The sequence below is a fragment of the Pristiophorus japonicus genome, chromosome 10 (assembly GCF_044704955.1).
Source record: "Pristiophorus japonicus isolate sPriJap1 chromosome 10, sPriJap1.hap1, whole genome shotgun sequence".
Lineage (NCBI taxonomy): Eukaryota > Metazoa > Chordata > Chondrichthyes > Pristiophoridae > Pristiophorus > Pristiophorus japonicus.
This window is the reverse complement of record NC_091986.1, coordinates 43,469,392-43,490,662: the sequence shown is the minus strand read 5'-3', so window position 1 is coordinate 43,490,662 and position 21,271 is coordinate 43,469,392. Positions and strand designations below refer to the sequence as shown.

The following is a 21,271-nucleotide window of genomic DNA, read 5'->3' as shown; positions in this document are numbered from 1 at the left end:
TTTAAAATAGGGTCATTACATTTGCAGTTTTCCAATCTGCTGGACCTCCCCAGAATCCAGGGAATTTGGTAAATTACAACCAGTACATCCATATCCCTGCCGCTACTTCTCTTAAGATCTTAGGATGCAAGCCATCAGGTCCAGGGGATTTATCTGCCTTGAGTCTCATTATCTTACTGAGTATCACATCCTTAGTGATTGTGATTGTGTTAAGTTCCTCCCCCCGTATAGCCCCTTGACTATCCACTGTTGGGATATTGTTAGTGTCATCTACCGTAAAGGCTGATACAAAATATTTGTTGAGAGTTTTTGCCATCTCCATGTTCCCCATTACTAATTCCCCGGTCTCGTCCTCTAAGGGACCAACATTTACTTTAGCCACTCTTTTCCTTTTTATATACCTATAGAAATTTTTGCTATCTGTTTTTATATTTTGTGCTAGTTTACTTTCGTAGTCTATCTTCCCTTTCTTAATCATCTTTTTAGTCATTCTTTGCTGGTTTTTAAAAGCTTCCTATCTTCTGTTCTCCCACTAGTTTTGGCCACTTTATATGCCCTTGTTTTTAATTGGATACCGTCCTTTATTTCTTTAGTTAGCCATGGATAGCTATCTTTTCTCTTACACCCTTTCCTCTTCACTGGAATATATTTTTCTTGAGAGTTGTGAAATATCTCCTTAAACGTACACCATTGTTCATCAACCATCCTACACTTTAATCTATTTTCCCAGTCCACTTTACCCAACTCTGCCCTCATACCTTCATAGCCTCCTTTATTTAAACTTAGTACGCTGGTTAGAGATCCAACTTTCTCACCCTCCACCTGAATTTGAAATTCAATCATGCTATGATCACTCATTCTGAGGGGATCATTTACTAGGAGATTGTTTATTAATCCTGTCTCATTACACAGGACCAGATTTAGCCTGCCCCCTCGTTGGTTCCGTTACATACTGTTCAAGGAACCCATCCCTTATGCACTCTATGAACTCATCCCTTATGCACTCTATGAACTCTTCCTCAAGGCTACCCTGACCAATTTGATTTGTCCAATCAATATGGAGGTTAAAATCACCCATGATTATTGCTGTTCCCTTTTTACAAGCCCCCAATATTTCCTGGTTTATGCTCCGACCAACAGAGTTGCTGCTGTTAGAGGGCCTACAGACTACGCCCACCAGCGACTTTTTCCCCTTATTATTTCTTATCTCCACCCAAGCTGTTTCTCCATCCTGATCATTTGAGCCAATATCGTTTCTCACTATTGCAGTGATTCCATTCTTTATCAACAGAGCGACCCCAGCTCCTTTTCCTTTCTGCCTGTCCTTTTGGACTGTCAAATACCCCATAATATTTAATTTCCAGTCCTAGTCACCTTGGAACCACATCTCTGTAATGGCTATCAGATCATAGCCATTTGTCTCTCAGTGCCGCTCAGTGATGTCATCGCATTGCAGTGCTCGTTTGAAAAAGCCATCATCGCCGACCTGCATGAGAACACCAAGGCAGGTCGGGGCTACAACAAGAGCTGGAACGGCCACTACAACTTCCAGCGTGAGCTGGTCCAAGTGTGCGAGAGCTTTCAGGTGGGCAACTGGGTGATGTCATCAGGACCCAGGTCACTGTTTGGAGCCTGGGCAGGAACTTCGGCGGGGCCCACGTACAGCAGAGAAGCGGGAAGGTCGTGGCGAAGGTGCAGCGGGTGATCGAGGTGGAGAAGCATTGAAAGATCATGGCTGAGATTTGGTGGGTGATCATGGCGGAGGTTCGCCGAATGTTTGGTGCGCAGAGTGTTTTGTGGCGGAGGAGCAGCGAGAGCTTGTGGCGGAGGTGCGGCAAATGAGGGTACGGAGCCCAGAAGAGCCGAGGATCCCAGGGGCAGCACAGGCCAGCCCACACTGCGCTATGTGTGCGCACTGGATACGTGCAGCAGAGCAGGTCTCCAGTCGTCCTGGTTATCCCTTGCCACTGGATAAAGTCCTAGCTCTGTCAAGCCTGTGTGGTGGCTGATGTGCAACGGTCACCACACGTTAAAAAAATCCACGTACAGGCATCTTCCTTCCCTTCAACTGGAGTTCAGGACTAGAATATCGGGTCCTTCATTGAACTCACTGTGAACTGGAAGCCGGTCATCCTCGTTCAAGGGACTGCCTACGACAACAGCGATTTGTCTTTATTTGTGCCGTCAACTCATCTATTTTGTTACAAATGCTACGTGCATTTAGACAAAGTGTCTTTAAATTTGTTTTTTTACCCTTTTTTCCTGCTTGTTTCCTCTCTCCTTCAAACTCACTTTCTTTCTTTTTATTTTCTAATTCTAGCTTTACTCCCTCCCGACTGAATCCATTTTCAGGTTCCCATCCCCCTGCCAAGCATATTCAAGTCTGGATCATTGATGTATACTACAAAAAGCAAAGGACCTAGCACTGAGCCCTGCGGAACCCCACTTCCAGTCATAAAAACACTCATCAACAATTACCCTTTGCTTCCTGCCTCAGCCAATTTTGGATCCAACTTTCCACTTTGCCCTGGATCCCATGGGCTTTTACTTTCGTGAAGGTTGTAGCTTCAAGACCCATGCAAGAAACTTGAGCAAATGAATCTAAGCTGATACTCCCAGTGCAGTACTGAAGGAATGCTGCATTGTCGGAGATGCCGTTTTTCGCATGAGGCGTTAAACAGTCCTCTCAAGTAACAAGATCCTATGGGCCCAATTTTGGCCATGACTTGCATCAATTTTTTTTGAGTAAGTTAGTTTTTCTGACGCAAGTTAAAAAACCCCATTTTCCCCAATAAACTTGCTCCAGAGTAACTTAGTTAGGTACGATTTTTTTGAGTTCAGTTTTTTTTTCCAAAGGGGGGCGTTCCCAGACACTTACGCCAGTTTTGGCTATTTATGCCACTTTGGAAGGCTAACACTTACACCAAATCGACTTAGGTCAGCGTATGTGGCCAGCTCGGAAAAACGTTGTGGCGCAGATAAGTAAGTAAGTACCTGCACCCAAGTACCAAGCAGCAAACATTCCAAATAAAAGTTAAAATAACTAAATAAAAATAAAAAACTCAGGTAAACAATTGATTAACAATTAAATATTTGAAATAAATCGTACCTTGGGTCAGGGAAGGCAGCAGGCTGGCCTGTACGGGAGGCCATTCGGCTTGGGATAAGGGCGACCGGCAAAGGCGCATCGGGAGGTTGGGGGGGGGGGGGGGGGGTGTTGGGGGAGAGAAGGAGGGAGGGAGGGAGAGGAAAGGCAGGGCTCGATGGCATCGGGAGGGGGGGAGGGAAGGAGAGGAAATGCTGGACTCCACGGCATTGGGAGGGAGGGAGAGGAAAGGCTGGGCTCGCCGGCATCTCAGGTAGGGTTCTGGCAGCCTGGGCTGCACCCAGACGCGGGCGACCATTCGGCTACGGCTAGGGACGGGGAACATCGGGTCGTGCTGACAGCTTGCAGGACACGCTGGGAGGGCGAGGAGCATGCGCGCAGGCTCCACTGCGCATGCGGACAGCTGCTGGCAGTGTTTTCAGTGCAGGGTTGTAGCTCCGCCCCCCCCCCACTCCACCATGGACGCCGCGCCAAGACCCTGGACACTCGGCAGAGGGGCCAGGATACTAAGAAAGTTCTTTGGCGCTCTTTCCAGCGCACAAAGTTGGCACATAAAGGGTCAGTGCGCCAAAAAAACAGATTGGCCAAAGTTGGGCCCAATGACACCATTTCGAAGAGAGCAGGGGAGTTCTCCCTGGTGTCCCCGGCTAATATTTATCCGTCAACCAACTTCACTAAAAAAGAAGGATCTGGTCATTATCACGTTGCTGTTTATGGGAACTTGCTGTGCACAAATTGGCTGCAGCCTTTCCTACACTACAACAGTGATTTCAGTTTAAAAGTACTTAATTGGCTGTAAAGCGCTTTGAGATGCGATGTCCTGAAGTCATGAAAGATGCAATAAGAACATAAGAAATAGGAGCAGGGATAGGCCATATGGCCCCTCGAACCTGTTCCGCCATTCAAGAAGATCATGGCTGATCTACCTCAACTCCACTTTCCCGCCTGATCTCCATATCCCTTGATTCCCTTTGTGCCCAAAAATCTATCGATCTCAGCCTTGAATATATTCATCGACTGAACACCCACAGCACTCTGGGGTAGAGAATTCCAAAGATTCACAACCGTCTGAGTGAAGAAATTTCTCCTCATCTCAGTCTTAAATGGCACTCCTCTTATTCTGAGACCTCTTTTTCCAGACTCTCCAGCCAGGTGAAACAGCCTCCCCGTATCTACCCTGTCAAGCACGCTAAGAAGTTTATATATTTCAATGAGATCATCTTTCATTTTTCTAAACTCCGGAGAATACTGTACTCTTGCAATAAATTCACAGTGATAGATTGTGCTATTGTGTGTTTGCATGTTTATCAGTGTGCATTAGGTAGTACCTTTTTGTTGAGTGCAACTCCATCTTCACAGTCGAGGACAGCACAATCTACACGGAGACTGGTAATCTTGTGGAGTTTCCTTTCATCATTTCCGGGCACATAGAGCACAGCTCTCCGAGGGACGTACCTGCGGTTGGAGTATGCACTGCAGACATAGTGACAACACTGCACAGGTCTGAAAGTGCGACATGTCTTGGTAGAATGACCTCTGAAAAAACAAGGGTGAATGTCACTAAACATTCCTAGCCAAACTAAAACAACAAAAAAACAGGCTTCAAAACGATGCAAGCAGATTAAAAAAAAACATCTTTCTGCTTTCTGTTTTAGAACAGAAACATTATTCATGTAATGCACAAAGGCAAAGCTGCGATCCTTTAAGGCCACCAGATGGAATGGCTAGGAGCTAAATTAAAACGTAGGACCTCAAAAGTAGTAATCTCGGGATTGCTACCAGTGCCACGTGCTAGTCAGAGTAGGAATCGCAGGATAGCTCAGATGAATACGTGGCTTGAGCAGTGGTGCAGCAGGGAGGGATTCAAATTCCAGGGGCATTGGAACCATTTCTGGGGGAGGTGGGACCAGTACAAACCGGACGATCTGCACCTGGGCAGGACCGGAACCAATGTCCTCGGGGGAGTGTTTGCTAGTGCTGTTTGGGAGGTGTTAAACTAATATGGCAGGGGGATGGGAACCAATGCAGGGAGACAGAGGGAAACAAAAAGGAGGCAAAAGCAAAAGACAGAAAGGAGATGAGTAAAAGTGGAGGGCAGAGAAACCCAAGGCAAAAAACAAAAAGGGCCACTGTACAGCAAAATTCTAAAGGGTCAAAGTGTAATAAAAAGGCAAGCATGAAAGCTCGGTGCCTCAATGCAAGGAGTATTCGGAACCCAGGAGAGGGCTCTGAGCTAGTTAGAGTGGGTGAGAGCTCAGATCAACAGGACCCCAAGAAAGAATGCAAAAGGCAGGAGGCAAAAGAGCAGAGTAGCACTAGGGTAAGTGTAAACCACAAGGTGATAGGAAGGGACATTATGTATGAGTATAAAGGGGCTGCAGGAGGGGTCAAAACAAAAAATCATGGTTTAAAAACTAGTATTAAAACAGTCTACCTAAACGCACGCAGCATTCAAAATAAAGTAAATGAGTTGACGGCACAAATCATTACAAATGGGTATGATTTAGTGGCCATTACAGGGTGGCCAAGACTGGGAATTAAACATACAGGGGTATCTGACAATTTGGAAAGATAGACAAGAAGGGAAAGGAGGTGGGGTAGCTCTGTTAATAAAGGAAGATATCCGGGCAGTTGTGAGAGACGATATTGGCTCTAATGAACAAAATGTTGAATCAGTGTGGGTGGAGATTAGAGATAGTAAGGGGAAAAAGTCACTGGTGGGCGTAGTTTATAGGCCCCCAAATAATAACTTCACGGTGGGGCGGGCAATAATCAAGGGAATAATGGAGGCATGTGAAAAAGGAACGGCAGTAAACATGGGGGATTTGAACCTACATATCGATTGGTCAAATCAAATCGCACGGGATAGCCTTGAGGAGGAATTCATAGAATGCATACGGGATTGTTTCTTAGAACAGTATGTTACAGAACCTACAAGGGAGCAAGCGATCTTAGATCTAGTCCTGTGTAATGAGACAGGAAAAATAAACGATCTCCTAGTAAAAGATCCTCTCGGAATGAGTGATCAAAGTATGGTTGAATTTGTAATACAGATTAAGGGTGAGGAAGTTGTCAGAAACGAGCGTACTATGCTTAAACAAAGGGGACTACAGTGGGATGAGGGCAGAGTTGGCTAAAGTAGACTGGAAACACAGACTAAACGGTGGCACAACTGAGGAACAGTGGAGGACTTTTAAGGAGCTCTTTCATAGTGCTCAACAAAAATATATTCCAGTGAAAAAGAAGGGCGGTAAGAGAAGGGATAACCAGCCGTGGATAACCAAGGAAATAAAGGAGAGTATCAAATTAAAAACCAATGCGTATAAGGTGGGAAACTAGAAGATTGGGGAAATTTTAAATGACAGCAAAGAATGACTAAGAAAGCAATAAAGAAAGGAAAGATAGATTACGAAAGTAAACTTGCGCAAAACATAAGAACAGATAGTCAAAGCTTTTACAGGTATATAAAACGGAAAAGAGTGACTAAAGTAAATGTTGGTCCCTTAGAAGATGAGATGGGGGATTTAATAATGGGAAATGTGGAAATGGCTGAGACCTTAAACAATTATTTTGCTTCGGTCTTCACAGTGGAAGACACAGAAACCATGCCAAAAATTGCTGGTCACAGGAATGTGGGAAGGGAGGACCTTGAGACAATCACTATCACTAGGGGGGTGGTGCTGGACAGGCTAATGGGACTCAAGGTAGACAAGTCCCCTGGTCCTGATGAAATGCATCCCAGGGTATTAAGAGATGGCGGAAGTTATGGCAGGTGCATTCGTTATAATCTACCAAAATTCTCTGGACTCTGGGGAGGTACCAGTGGATTGGAAAGCAGCTATGTAACACCTCTGTTTAAAAAAGGGGGCAGACAAAAGGCAGGTAACTATAGGCCGGTTAGTTTAACATCTGTCGTGGGGAAAATGCTTGAAGCTATCATTAAGGAAGAAATAGCGGGACATCTAGATAGGAATAGTGCAATCAAGCAGGCGCAACATGGATTCATGAAGGGGAAATCATGTTTAACTAATTTACTGGAATTCTTTGAGGATATAATGAGCATGGTGGATAGAGGTGTACCGATGGATGTGGTGTATTTAGATTTCCAAAAGGCATTCGATAAGGTGCTACACAAAAGGTTACTGCAGAAGATAAAGGTACGCGGAGTCAGAGGAAATATATTAGCATGGATAGAGAATTGGCTGGCTAACAGAAAGCAGAGAGTCGGGATAAATGGGTCCTTTTCGGGTTGGAAATCGGTGATTAGTGGTGTGCCACAGGGATCGGTGCTGGGACCACAACTGTTTACAATATACATAGATGACCTGGAAGAGGGGACAAAGTGTAGCGTAACAAAATTTGTAGATGACACAAAGATTAGTGGGAAAGCGGGTTGTGTAGAGGACACAGAGAGGCTGCAAAGAGATTTAGATAGGTTAAGCGAATGGGCTAAGGTTTGGTAGATGGAATACAATGTCGGAAAATGTGAGGTCATCCACCTTGGAAAAAAAACAGTAAAAGGGAATATTATTTGAATGGGGAGAAATTACAACATGCTGCGATGCCGAGGGACCTGGGGGTCCTTGTGCATGAATCCCAAAAAGTTAGTTTGGCAGGTGCAGCAGGTAATCAGGAAGGCGAATGGAATGTTGGCCTTCATTGCAAGAGGGATGGAGTACAAAAGCAGGGAAGTCCTGCTGCAACTGTATAGGGTATTGGTGAGGCCGCACCTGGAGTACTGAATGCAGTTTTGGTCACCTTACTTAAGGAAGGATATACTAGCTTTGGAGGGGGTACAGAGACGATTCACTAGGCTGATTCCGGAGATTGAGTGGGTTATCTTATGATGATAGATTGAGTAGACTGGGTCTTTACTTGTTGGAGTTCAGAAGGATGAGGGGTGATCTTATCGAAACATTTAAAATAATGAAAGGGATAGACAAGATAGAGGCAGAGAGGTTGTTTCCACTGGTCGGGGAGACTAGAACTAGGGGGCACAGCCTCAAAATACGGGGGAGCCAATTTAAAACCGAGTTGAGAAGAAATTTCTTCTCCCAGAGGGTTGTGAATCTGTGGAATTCTCTGCCCAAGGAAGCAGTTGAGGCTAGCTCATTGAATGTATTCAAATCACAGATAGATAGATTTTTAACCAATAAGGGAATTAAGGGTTACGGGGAACGGGCGGGTAAGTGGAGCTGAGTCCACGGCCAGATCAGCCGTGATCTTGTTGATTGGCGGTGCAGGCTCGAGGGGCTAGATGGCCTACTCCTGTTCCTAATTCTTATGTTCTTATGTTCTTATGCACATTCTGTGGTCAGTTGGTGGCTCATTTCTTTGTAGATTAGCAGCAGCAGGTGATATATTTGATTGCTTTGCAAAGTGTGAGTCTGAGGTGTATTGGATACAGAATTTTTATTTATATGTTTATAGAACATAAGAAATTGTAGCTGAAGTAGGCCATTCGGCCCCTCGAGCCTGCTCCGCCATTCATCAAGATCATGGCTGATCTTCTACCTCAATCCACCTTCCTGCAACCATCCTCATATCCCTTAATTCCATTTGTTCCCCAAAATTTATCGACCTCTGTCTTGAATATACTCAACGACTGAGCATCCACAGCCCTCTGAGGTTGAGAATTCCAAAGATTCACAACCCTTTGTGTGAAGAAATTTCTCCTCATCTCAGTCCTAAATGGCCGAGCCCTTATCCTGTTACTGTGACCCCGTGTTCTGGGTTCCCCAGCCAGGGGAAACATTTTCTCAGCATTAACCCTGTCAAGCCCCTTCAATTAGATCACATCTCATTCTTCTAAACTCTAAGGAACATAGGCCTAGTCTACTCAATTTCTCCTCATCCCAGGAACCAGTCTAGTGAACCTCCGTTGCACTCCCTCTATGGCAAGTATGTCTTTCCTTAAGTAAGGAGACTAGAACTATACACAGTATTCAAGGTGTGGCCTCACCAATGCCCTGTATAATTGTAATAAGACTTTTTTACTCTTAAACTCTTAATATCTTTGTAAAAAAAAAAGCTAACATACCATTTGCTTTTATAGTGAAACTCCTTAAGGTACTGTCTTTGTGGACTGTCAGAAAGTACACTGAGGGAGATCATTTGTTTTTTTCCCCCCAATTTTCAAAAATGCTGAAACCAATTATAGTACAGATATAATGTCCCGAAACCGGAAAACTCGGGACCAAGGCCATTCCGGTTTTCGGGTTTTTCTGGATTTCAGAGGCAACCCGACATCCCGAATCCGGAAACACTTGAGCCGAGTTTTGGGTGTTTCCAGATTTCGGAGACAATCTGCCGTCTCGAATGTGGAAACCCTTAGGCTGACTTTCGTGTATTTCCGGATTTCGGAGCATTACATCCGACATCCCGAATCTGGCAACCTTGAGGCCAGGCTGTGCCGCATATTTTTTTTGATTCCTGCTTGGAAAAAAGTATGTACAGCTTAAAAGTCCGGTTTTCGGGAAATATTTCCAGATTCCGGACAACGACTCTTGCGATCAGCACAATGCCCGGTCTTCGGACAATTCCGTTTTTTAGGACTCTGGATTTCGGACATCCTACCTGTATTATTCAATTAGGCCTGGCCAATATTTATCCCTCAATCAACATCACTAAAAAACGGATATTCTGGTCATTATCACATTGCAGTTTGTGGGAGCTTGCTGTGCGCAAATTGGTTGCCGCGTTTACAACATAACAACAGTGACTACACTGCAAAAAGTACTTCATTAGTTGTAAAGCGCTTTGGGATGTCTGTTGATCGTGAAAGGCGTCATATAAATACAAGTCTGACTATCTTTCTATTTATGGGGAAATGTGATTAGTATCAATATTGAAACATGAATCTCTGCAAGTTATCAGTACCATGCCTTGAGTGACAATTTGGGTTACAGTACAAGTTAAGTGAAAGACAATATGTTTGGTGTATCCTGGTGACTATTGGATTAAGAAAATGATTCAGTAAAGAGTCAAACACAGTTATATGGCTGAACCAAGTGGGGAAAGGAGAGGGGAAAGAGGGCAGGAGAAGATGGAGATAGCGGGGGTTTGGAGAGGATGTGAGCAGAATGGGAAAAGGAGGAGGAGATGGGGCAGGTGAGGGGGAAGAAGAGGGTCACGACAACAACTTGCAGTTATATAGCAAATTTTAATGTAGTAAAAAAGAACAGGAGCAATTATGGAACAAAATATCTTAAGGAGATATTAGGACAGGTGGCCCAAAGCTTGGTCAATGAGGTAGGTTTTAAGGAGTGTCTTGAAGGAGGAGAGAGAGGTAGAAAGGTAGAGAGGTTTAGGGAGGGAATTTCAGAGAGTATGGCCTAGGTAGCTGAAGGCATGGCCACCAATGGTGGAGCGATGAAAATCAGGGATGCTCAAGAGGCCAGAATTGGAGGAATGCAGAGATCTTGGAGGGTTGCAGAGCTGCAGGAGGTCACAGAGATAGGGAGGCCATGGAGGGATTTGAACACAAGTATGAAAATGTTAAAATCGAGGCGTGAAACGGGGAGCAAAGCTTTGCATGAGATCAAGTTTACAAAGGGTGAAAAGTGGGAGGCCGGCCAGGAGGGCGTTGGGATAGTCGAGACTAGATCTAAAAAAGGCTTGGATGAGGGTTTGAACAGCAGATGAGCTAAGGCCGGGTGGAGACGGCAATGTTACAGAGATGTAACTTAGTGGTCTTGGTGATGGGGAGGCGTTATCGAGAGTAACATTTTAGTGCGGGGTGGGAGAGGGGGCAGCTTCCCAGTGGCTTGTTTTGACACTCTGTGGAAGTTAAGGGGAGGGGCGTGGTGATGTGGATCAGGAATAATACACCTGCCCAGTGGGGAGGGCCTGTTAGACTGGTTGAAGGTCATTATGTCTTTGGAGTTTTGGCTGTACTCTCTGGAGTTTAGAAGAATGAGAGGCGAACTCATTGAAACATATAAAATTCTTAGATGACTTGACAGGGTAGATGCCGAGAGGTTGTTTCCCCTGGCTGGAGAGTCTAGAATTAGGAGGCAGAGTCTCAGGATAAGGGGTCGGCCATTTAGGACTGAGATGAGAAGCAATTGCTTCTCTCAGAGGGTTGTAAATCTTTGGAATTCTCTACCCCAGAGAACTGTGGATGCTTAGTCGAGGAGTACGCCCAGGACTGAGATCGATAGATTCTTGGGCACTAAGGAAATCAAGGGATTTGGGGATAAAGCAGAAAAGCTGAGTTGAGGTGGAAGATCAGCCATGATCTTTTTGAATAGCGGAGCAGTATCGAGAGGCCATATGGCCGACTCCTGCTCCTATTTCTTACGGTATGGAGGTGGGTCAGCAACAATTTTACCGTGCAGTGAGCGAGAGGAGGAAGAGAGGCTGAAGAGTTGGTCAATGGGTGGTGGGTCAGAGTATGGTTACTTATGGACTAGCAACTCAGGTCATGAGTTCACATATGCATACCGAATTGTGAAATTAAATCCAGGCTGGGTGATTGGTACTGTAATTAAATGTTGGCGCTTTTATTACGGCTTTTCCCATTGAAATAGCATGACACAGGATGTTGACACAGCAACACACATAGCGATTTAAATATATAGCCTGCCGATTTACCATGATTTTGCACATAGGAAGTGAATACTGACTTCAGTATTGAGAAGGCGGTTGGATAATTGAACCCAGGTGAGGGAGCGGGGTCAGAGGAGGGGGGTGGGGAAAGAGGAAATAGATGGAGGAGATGAGTGAGGGAAAGAGGGTGGGGGTGAGGGAGGAAGAGAGCAGACGTGATCTCGCTTTAAAGCCTCATCTGAATACGACCCCTCCAACAGTCCCTCAATATTGCATTGGAGTGTCAGCCTAGATTTTGTGCTCAGGAGTGGGACTTGAACCCAGAAACCTTCTGACTCAGAGGCGAGGTTACTGTCCTGAGCCACAGCTGTTGCACTTGAGAAAAACAGTTTATGGACTGTGCAGCTTAGTGTTCAGCACACGTGGCATGTGGGAATCACAGGACAGCTCTCCCAATGATCACAGCATCTGTCTCAGTTGTCCCAGACTCTGGGACCCTCCTCAAAATACTTCTAGATTCTGAGATCCCATTCGGGCTCTCTCAAATCTATAGTTGATACCCAGAGGACATACATTTAAAGTATTCGGCAAAAGAACCAAAGGGAAGCTGAGGAGAATTATTTTTTTTATGCAGCAAGTTATGATGATCTGGAACACACTGCCTGAAAGGGCGGTGGAAGCAGATTCAATAGTAACTTTCAAAAGGGAATTGGATAAATACTTGAAAAGGGAAAAATTTACAGGGCTACGGGGAAAGAGCAGGGCGAGAGAGACTAACTGGATACAAAAGCAAAATACTGCGGATGTAGGAAATCTAAAATAAAACCAGAAAATGCTGGAGACACTCAGCAGGTCAGGCAGCATCTGTGGAGAGAGAAACAGAGTTAACGTTTCAGTCTGAAGAAAGGTCATCGACCTGAAACGTTAACTCTGTTTCTCTCTCCACAGGGACTAATTGGATAGTTCTTTCAAAGAGCCGGCACAGGAATGATGGGCCGAATGGCCTTCTCCTGTGCTGTCTCATTCGATGATTCTATATCTGCTCACAATGCTGATGTCAGTGTCCCTGGTAACACTACTTGGCATAACTGCCCTGTTCTTATAAAACCTCCGATTCACCAGAAGCAACACTGTGAGGAATCTGCTTTGTATATCAGATGGCAACATATTTGGGACTGGCTGTGATGCTCCTTGCTAATAAATAGTTTTTTAACAGTCACTGCCAAGGCATATACGTAGAACCCCACAGGTTTACAGCACAGAATGAGCAATCCAAAACTAATTTCACTGCCCTGCTTTCCCCCCAATAACAACGCATCTTCCTCAACTTGAAATATTTATCCACTTTTCCCTTAACCTCAGCCATTCCCACTGGCAAAAAATTGGATGCTAACAATTCTGAAGACATTTCTCCTAGCCTCACTTAGTAACAGTTTAAATTGAAAACCATTCATCACTGGCTGCCGAAGTACAGGAAATAGCCTTTTCCTCTCCACCCTATTAATTCCCTTCAGAATTTTAAGAGCCCCTATTAAATTGTGTGGCCTTCTCTACGCCAATGGAAATAATCCCAGTAACCCAATTCTCCCTCATAACTATACATGTTCATTCCTTCTTTTATCTTGGTGATCCTAAGCACATGATCTCTTTATTGTCCTTTCGACAAATGTGGCCTAGCCATTGCCTTGTAGACATGTATTTCTTGTAAGAAAGAACTTGCGTTTTTATAGCGCCTCAGGATGTTCCAAAGTGCTTTATAGTCACTGGAGAACTTTTTTAAGTGTAGTCACTGTTGTAATGTAGGAAATGCAGCAGTCAATTTCCGCACAGCAAGGTCCCACAAACAGCAAATTGATAATGACCAGACAATCTTTTTTTGTGATATTGATTGAGGGATAAATATTAGCCAGGACACGAGGGAGAAATCCCCTGGTCTTCTTCAAAAATGGCCATGGAATGTTTTTACATCTATCCGAGAGAACAGATGGGGCCTCGGTTTAAAGCCTCATCCGAAAGACAGCACCTCCGACAGTGCAGCACTCCCTCAGTACTGCACTGCAGTGTCAACCTTGATTTTATGCTCCAGTCTCTGGAGTGAGACTTGAGCCCACAACCTTCTGACTCAGAGACGAGGGTGCTGGCCACTGAGCCATGGCTCAAAGATCTTTCTAAATTTGCAGATTATCCCAAACTGGGAGGGACTGCACACCACAGGGAAAAGGCTGAATAAATCAGAAGGACCTGAATAGATTCAGGAACTGGCCAGATGAGTGGCAGATGTTATTTCATATGCATTAATGTAAAGTCATGAGATTGGGAAAGAATAATAAGCAGAGACAATAAATAGTGAGGCTGAATGATAATGTTGTACCATGACATGACACAGGAAAGAGATTTTTTTTTTTCGGGGGGGAGACACTGGCCAATACAGTATTGAAGCCATCAGCACATGGTACAGCAGCAGTAAAGAGAATAAATAGAATCTTGGGCTGCATATCGAGAAGAATAGAATCATAAGGGGCCATACATATAATAGTCACCAATTCTCAATTGGGAATTTAGGAAAAACTTTATCCAGAGAGTGGTGAAAATGTGGAACTGCTACCACAGGGAGTGGTTGAGGCGAATAGCGTAGATGCATTGAAGATGAAGCGGGATAAACATGAGGACGAAAGGAATAGAAGGTTATGCCATTAGCAATAGATGAAGAGAGGTGGGAGGAGGCTCGTGTGGAGCATAAACACCGGCATGGACCAGTTGGGCCAAATGGCCTGTTTCTGTGCTGTACATTCTGTGTAATAGAATCACATAGCACGAAGGAGGCCATTCGGTTCATTGTGCCTGTGCCGGCTCTTTGAATTAACAATCCAATTAATCCCACTCCTACATTTTCCCCATAATCCTGTAAATTTTTTCCCCTTCAAGTATTTGTCCAATTCCCTTTTGAAAGTTAGTATTAAACCTCCTTCCATCACCCTTTCAGGCAGCGCATTCCAGATCATAACAACTTGGTTCGTTTGCCAATTACCTTAAGTCGCTGCCCGCTTGTTCGCGACCCTCCTGCCAGTGGGAATATTTTCTCCTTATTTACTCTATCAAAACAGCTGACCATTTGAACACCTCTATCACATCTCCTCTTATCCTTCTCTGCTCTAAAGAGAGCAATTCTTATCTTCTCCAGTCTCTCCGCATAATTGAAGTCCCTCATCCCTGGTACCATTCCAGTAAACGTTGTCTCCACTCTCTCCGAGGCATTGACATCCTTCCGAAAGTGTGGTACCCAGAATTGGACACAATATTACACAGCTGGGGCCTAACCAATAAAGGTTTAGCATAACTTCCTGTTGGAGAAGAGCAGCTAGATTGATAACTGAGATTGGGCTCCTGGGTTATGACGAGAGGTTGCAGGAAATTGAATTTTTACATAGGGGAAGAGAAAGCTCAGGAGAGATTTTATGGATGTATTCAAGTATAGACAGACAAAGTTGTTAAGCAACAACTTACATTTATATAGCACCTTTAATGTAGTAAACGTTCCACAGTGCTTTGCAGGGCTGTTATAAGACAAAATTGGACACTAAGTCACGTTAAGGAGATACTAGGACAGGTGACCAAAAGCTTGATGAAAGAGGTAGGTTTTATGGAGCGGCTTAAAGGAGGAGAGAGAGGTCGGGAGACAAAGAGGTTTAGGGAGGGAATTCCAGAGCTTAGCACCCTGGCAGCCCAACAATGATGCAGTGATTAAAATCAGGGATGCTCAATAGGCCAGAATTAGAGGAGCACAGAAGGGCTGGAGGAGGTTACTGAGATAGGAAGGGGAAAGGCCATGGAGGGATTTGAACATAAGGATGACAATTTTAAATTCGAGGCATTGCTGGACTGGGAGCCAATGTAGGTCAGTGAGCAGAGGGGTGCTGGGTGAACAGGACTTAGTATGAGTTAGGATATGAGCAGCACAGTTTACGGAGGATGCAAGATGGTTAACACAATCACAGATTCTATGTAAAGAGCCGCAGCTGGAAAACTGTGTACAATTATGGGCACCACACTTGAGGATGGATGTCAAGGCCCTGGTGAGGAGGGTACAGAGGAGGTCTACCAGGATGATACCAGGGATGAGGGACTTTATTTATGTGGAGAAACTGGAGAAGCTGGTATTGCTCTCCTGAGAGCAGAGAAGGTTAATAGAGCTAATAGAGCTATTCAAAACTATGAGGGGTTTTGATAGAGCAAGTTGGGAGATATTGTTTCCTCTGGCACATGGGTTGGTAAACAGAGGTCAGAGATTTAAAATAATTGATAAAAGAACTAGAGGGGAAATTAGAAGAATTTTCTTCACACAAAGGACTGTTAAGATCTAGAAACCACTGCCTGAAAGGGTGGAGGAATCAGATTCCATAGGAACTTTCATAAGGCAATTGGACATGTACTTGAAGAGAACTAATTAGCAGAGTTATGGGGAAAAAGATAGGGTGTGGGACTAAATTGAATAGCTCTTTCAAAGTTCCGGCACAGGCACGACGGGCCAAATGGCCTGCTTCTGCGCTGTAGGATTCAAGGGTTGTATGAAAGTGGGCATAGCCTCAAACTCGGGAAGTGGGAGATTGCAAAGACACCATGGGCCAGATTTTCAGGGGTTTTCGGCGAAAACAGTAGCGATACTTACCATTTGCTGTGCTACCGTTTTCAGCCCGAATTTTCAGCCTTTACATCGGGCGCATCGGTAAGGGAGGCGTTACACAAGCATTCGCGGTGCAAACCGCGGGTTTCAGCAACTTTAGTCAGGGACCAGGAGCGCTTAGAGAGTTCCACCTGTGACAGGGACCGTGGTTCACGTATTGGACTGTTCAATCACCTAAGAACTCATTTTTAGAGTGGAAGCAAGTCTTCCCCTATTCCGAGGGACTGCCTATGATGATGATGGGAGAGGGGAAAAACAAAACAAATAAAATTCAAAAAAACATTCCAAAAACATTTACAATACCCTTATCTATCGAATCGCTGAAAAAAATATATAAACCTTAACTCACCTTTTTTGCAGGTTTTCATACTTACAGCTGCTGGCAGAGCTGCACGGACATGTTTGACCTGTCGCTATTCTGGGCATGGCGACGGGTCGGGAGAGAGCCGAAAGTTCGACACAAACGCAATCCGCGTCATTGCACGTCAGCGCACCTCTCCCCGGCGGTACTTGAAAGCGCCGACGCAAACAGTTACCTGAGGATCCCGCGCAGGCTTTGCGACCGAGTTTTCGCCGCAGAGGGCCAAATCGCGGCGAAAACCTGGTCGCAAACCCGCCGAAAATCCGGCTCCTTAGCTTTAACTACTGCACACAAAGAATGGTGCACACATGGAATGGACTATCAAGGGTGGCAATGCGCTCGTTGAATGTACCAGCAAATTCAACATGGGAGTTGTCGAAATTTACATGCTACCGCCAGGCAGGAAATGGGCGAGAGTGAGTTGGCTTCCTGTTTATGCCCTGCCCGATTGAAGTTAACGGAAAGGAAAAGTGGGTGGGGTGTAAAACAGGATCAGTTAAAATTAACCCCATAAAGAAAGAAAGACGTACATTTATATAGTGCCTTTCACGTCCACTGGATGTCTCAAAGCACTTTACAGCCAATTAAGTACTTTTGAAGTGTGGACACTGTTGTAACGTGGGAAACGCGGCAGCCAATATGGAGCCTCGGTTTAACGTCTCATCTCAAAGACGGCTTCTCCGACACTGCAGCGCTGTACTGAAGTGCCAGCCTAGATTTATGTGCTCCAGTTCCTCGAGTGGGACTTGAACCCACAACCTTCCGACTCAGAGGCGAGAGTGCTGACACAGTGATGGATGAGTACCTGGTGATAATTTTAGTAGAGGGGTATCAGAGGTATTCTGGGCTCCTGTCCATTCCTGATTTTCATCGCTCCACCGCTGGTGGCCATGCCTTCAGCTGCCTAGAACCTAAGCTCTGGAATTCCCTCCCTAAACCTCTCCACCACTCTCTCCTCCTTCAAGACGCTTCTTAAAACCTCATTGACCGAGCATTTGGTTACCCATCCTAATATCTCTTCATGTGACTTGTTGTTTGATAACACTCCTGTGAAGCGCCTTAGGACATATTAATACGTTAAAGGCACTATTGTTGTTGTATTATGGATTATGATATGCCATAGACACAGAGTGGCGCAAGTTGGACTGCGATTGTCAGTACAGAAGAACAACATGGGAGTTCTCCCCACTATCCTGGACCAATATTTCTCCCTCCACCAACAACGACAACAATAAAAACTTGTATTTATAACCAAGGCGCTTCACAAGAATGTTATAAGACAAAACAAATACATTTGACACTGAACCAACAAGAAGAAATTACAGCAGATGACCTTGGTCATAGAGGTAGGTTTTAAGGAGCGCCTTAAAGGAGGAAAGAGCGGTAGAGAGGTTTAGGGAGGGAGTTCCGGAGCTTGGGGCCCAGGCAGCTGAAGGCATGACCACCAATGGTTGAGCGATTATAATCAGGGATTCTCAAGAGGGCAGAATTTGAGGAGTGCAGACATCTCGGGGGGGCGGGGGGGGGATTATGAGGCTGAAGAAGATTACAGCTGAGTATGAGATAGACTATTTACAATCTATATTAATGACTTAAATGAAGGGACTGAGTGTAATGTAGCCAAATTTGCAGATGATACAAAGATAGGTGAGACAGCAAGTTGTGTGGAGGATGCAAAGAATTTGCAAAGGGATATAGATAGGTTAAGTGAGTGGGCAAAAAATTGGCAGATGGAGTATAATGTGGGAAAATGTGAGGTTATCCATTTTGGTAGGAAAAATAAAAAACAAATGATTTAAATGTGGAAAGATTACAAAATGCTGAGGTACAGAGGAATCTGGAGGTACATTAAACACAACAAGTTTGCATGCAGGTACAGCAAGTAATCAGGAAGGCAAATGGAATATTGGCCTTTATTGCAAGGGGAAGAGTAGGGAAATCCTGTTACAACTGTACAGGGTGTTGGTGAGACCACACCTGGAGTGCTGCATACAGTTTTAGAAACATAGAAAATAGGTGCAGGAGTAGGCCATTCGGCCCTTCGAGCCCGCACTGCCATTGAATGAGTTCATGGCTGAACATGCAACTTCAGTACCCCATTCCTGCTTTCTCGCCATACCCCTTGATCCCCCTAGTAGTAAGGACTACATCTAACTCCATTTTGAATATATTTAGTGAATTGGCCTCAACAACTTCCTGTGGTAGAGAATTCCACAGGTTCACCACTCTCGGGGTGAAGAAGTTTCTCCTCATCTCGGTCCTAAATGGCCTACCCCTTATCCTTAGACTGTGATCCCTGCTTCCCCAACATTGGGAACATTCTTCCTGCATCTAACCTGTCTAAACCCGCCAGAATTTTAAACGTTTCTATGAGATCCCCTCTCATTCTTCTGAACTCCAGTGAATACAAGCCCAGTTGATCTAGTCTTTCTTCATATGTCAGTCCCGCCATCCCAGGAATCAATCTGGTGAACCTTCGCTGCACTCCCTCAAGTTAGGAGACCAAAACTGTACACAATACTCCAGGTGTGGCCTCACCAAGGCCCTGTACAACTGTAGCAACACCTCCCTGCCCCATACTCAAATCCCCTCGCTATGAAAGCCAACATGCCATTTGCTTTCTTAACCGCCTGCTGTACCTGCATGCCAACCTTCAATGACTGATGTACCATGACACCCAGGTCTCGTTGCACCTCCCCTTTTCCTAATCTGTCACCATTCAGATAATAGTCTGTCTCTCTGTTTTTACCACCAAAGTGGATAACCTCACATTTATCCACATTATACTTCATCTGCCATGCATTTGTCCACTCACCTAACCTATCCCAAGTCACTCTGCAGCCTCATAGTATCCTCCTCGCAGCTCACACTGCCACCCAACTTAGTGTCATCCGCAAATTTGGATATACTACATTTAATCCCCTCGTCTAAATCATTAATGTACAATGTAAACAGCTGGGGCCCCAGCACAGAACCTTGCGGTACCCCACTAGTCACTGCCTGCCATTCTGAAAAGTACCCATTTACTCCTACTCTTTGCTTCCTGTCTGCCAACCAGTTCTCAATCCATGTCAGCACACTACCCCCAATCCCATGTGCTTTAACTTTGCACATTAATCTCTTGTGTGGGACCTTGTCGAAAGCCTTCTGAAAGTCCAAATACACCACATCAACTGGTTCTCCCTTGTCCACTCTACTAGAAACATCCTCAAAAAATTCCAGAAGAGTTGGCAAGCATGATTTCCCTTTCACAAATCCATGCTGACTTGGACCTATCATGTCACCTCTTTCCAAATGCGCTGCTGTGACATCCTTAATAATTGATTCCATCATTTTACCCACTATTGATGTCAGGCTGACCGGTCTATAATTCCCTGTTTTCTCTCTCCCTCCTTTTTTAAAAAGTGGGGTTACATTGGCTACCCTCCACCCCATAGGAACTGATCCAGAATCTATGGAATGTCGGAAAATGACTGTCAATGCATCTGCTATTTCCAAGGCCACCTCCTTAAGTACTCTAGGATGCAGTCCATCAGGCCCTGGGGATTTATCGGCCTTCAATCCCATCAATTTCCCCAACACAATTTCCCGACTAATGAGGATTTCTCTCAGTTCCTCCTTCTTGCTTGACCCTCTGACCCCTTTTATATCCAGAAGGTTGTTTGTGTCCTCCTCAGTGAATACCGAATCAAAGAACTTGTTCAATTGGTCTGCTATTTCTTTGTTCCCTGATTCTGACTGCAGGGGACCTACGTTTGTCTTTACTAACCTTTTTCTCTTTACATATCTTGAGAAGCTTTTGCAGTCCGTCTTAATGTTCCCTGCAAGCTTCCTCTCGTACTCTATTTTCCCTGCCCTAATCAAACCCTTTGACCTCCTCTGCTGAGTTCTAAATTTCTCCCAGTCCCCGGGTTCGCTGCTATTTCTGGCCAATTTGTATGCCACTTCCTTGGCTTTAATACTATCCCTGACTTCCCTTGATAGCTACGGTTGAGCCACCTTCCCTTTTTTATTTTTACGTCAGACAGGGATGTACAATTGTTGTAGTTCATCCATGCGGTCTCTAAATGTCTGCCATTGCCCATCCACAGTCAACCCCTTAAGCATCATTCGCCAATCTATCCTAGCCAATTCACGCCTCATACCTTCAAAGTTACCCTTCTTTAAGTTCTGGACCATGGTCTCTGAATTAACTGTTTCATTCTCCATCCTAATGTAGAATTCCACCGTATTATGGTCACTCTTCCCCAAGGGGCCTTGCACAACGAGATTGCTAATTAATCCTCTCTCATTACACAACCCAGTCTAAGATGGCCTCCCCCCTGGTTGGATCCTCGACACATTATTCTAGAAAACCATCCCGTATGCACTCCAGGAAATCCTCCTCCACCGTATTGCTTCCAGTTTGGTTAGCCCAATCTATATGCATATTAAAGTCACCCATGATAACTACTGCACCTTTATTGCATGCAGCCCTAATTCCCTGTTTGATGCCATCCCCAACATCATTACTACTGTTTGGAGGTCTGTACACAACTCCCACTAACGTTTTTTGCCCTTTGGTGTTTTGCAG

The 21,271-nt window shown here is 44.9% G+C and overlaps 1 protein-coding gene across 3 annotated transcripts in view; it reads right to left on the bottom strand.

The window, feature by feature from the left end:
• clybl (citrate lyase beta like) overlaps window positions 1-21,271 on the bottom strand; it is a 187,422-nt gene that overhangs the window by 24,856 nt on the left and 141,295 nt on the right. For all 3 annotated transcript variants that reach the window (XM_070891402.1, XM_070891401.1, XM_070891403.1), the window contains exon 3: window positions 4,435-4,642. In XM_070891402.1, the coding sequence (XP_070747503.1) occupies window positions 4,435-4,642 (208 nt within the window). The remainder of the gene's footprint in view (window positions 1-4,434; window positions 4,643-21,271) is intronic.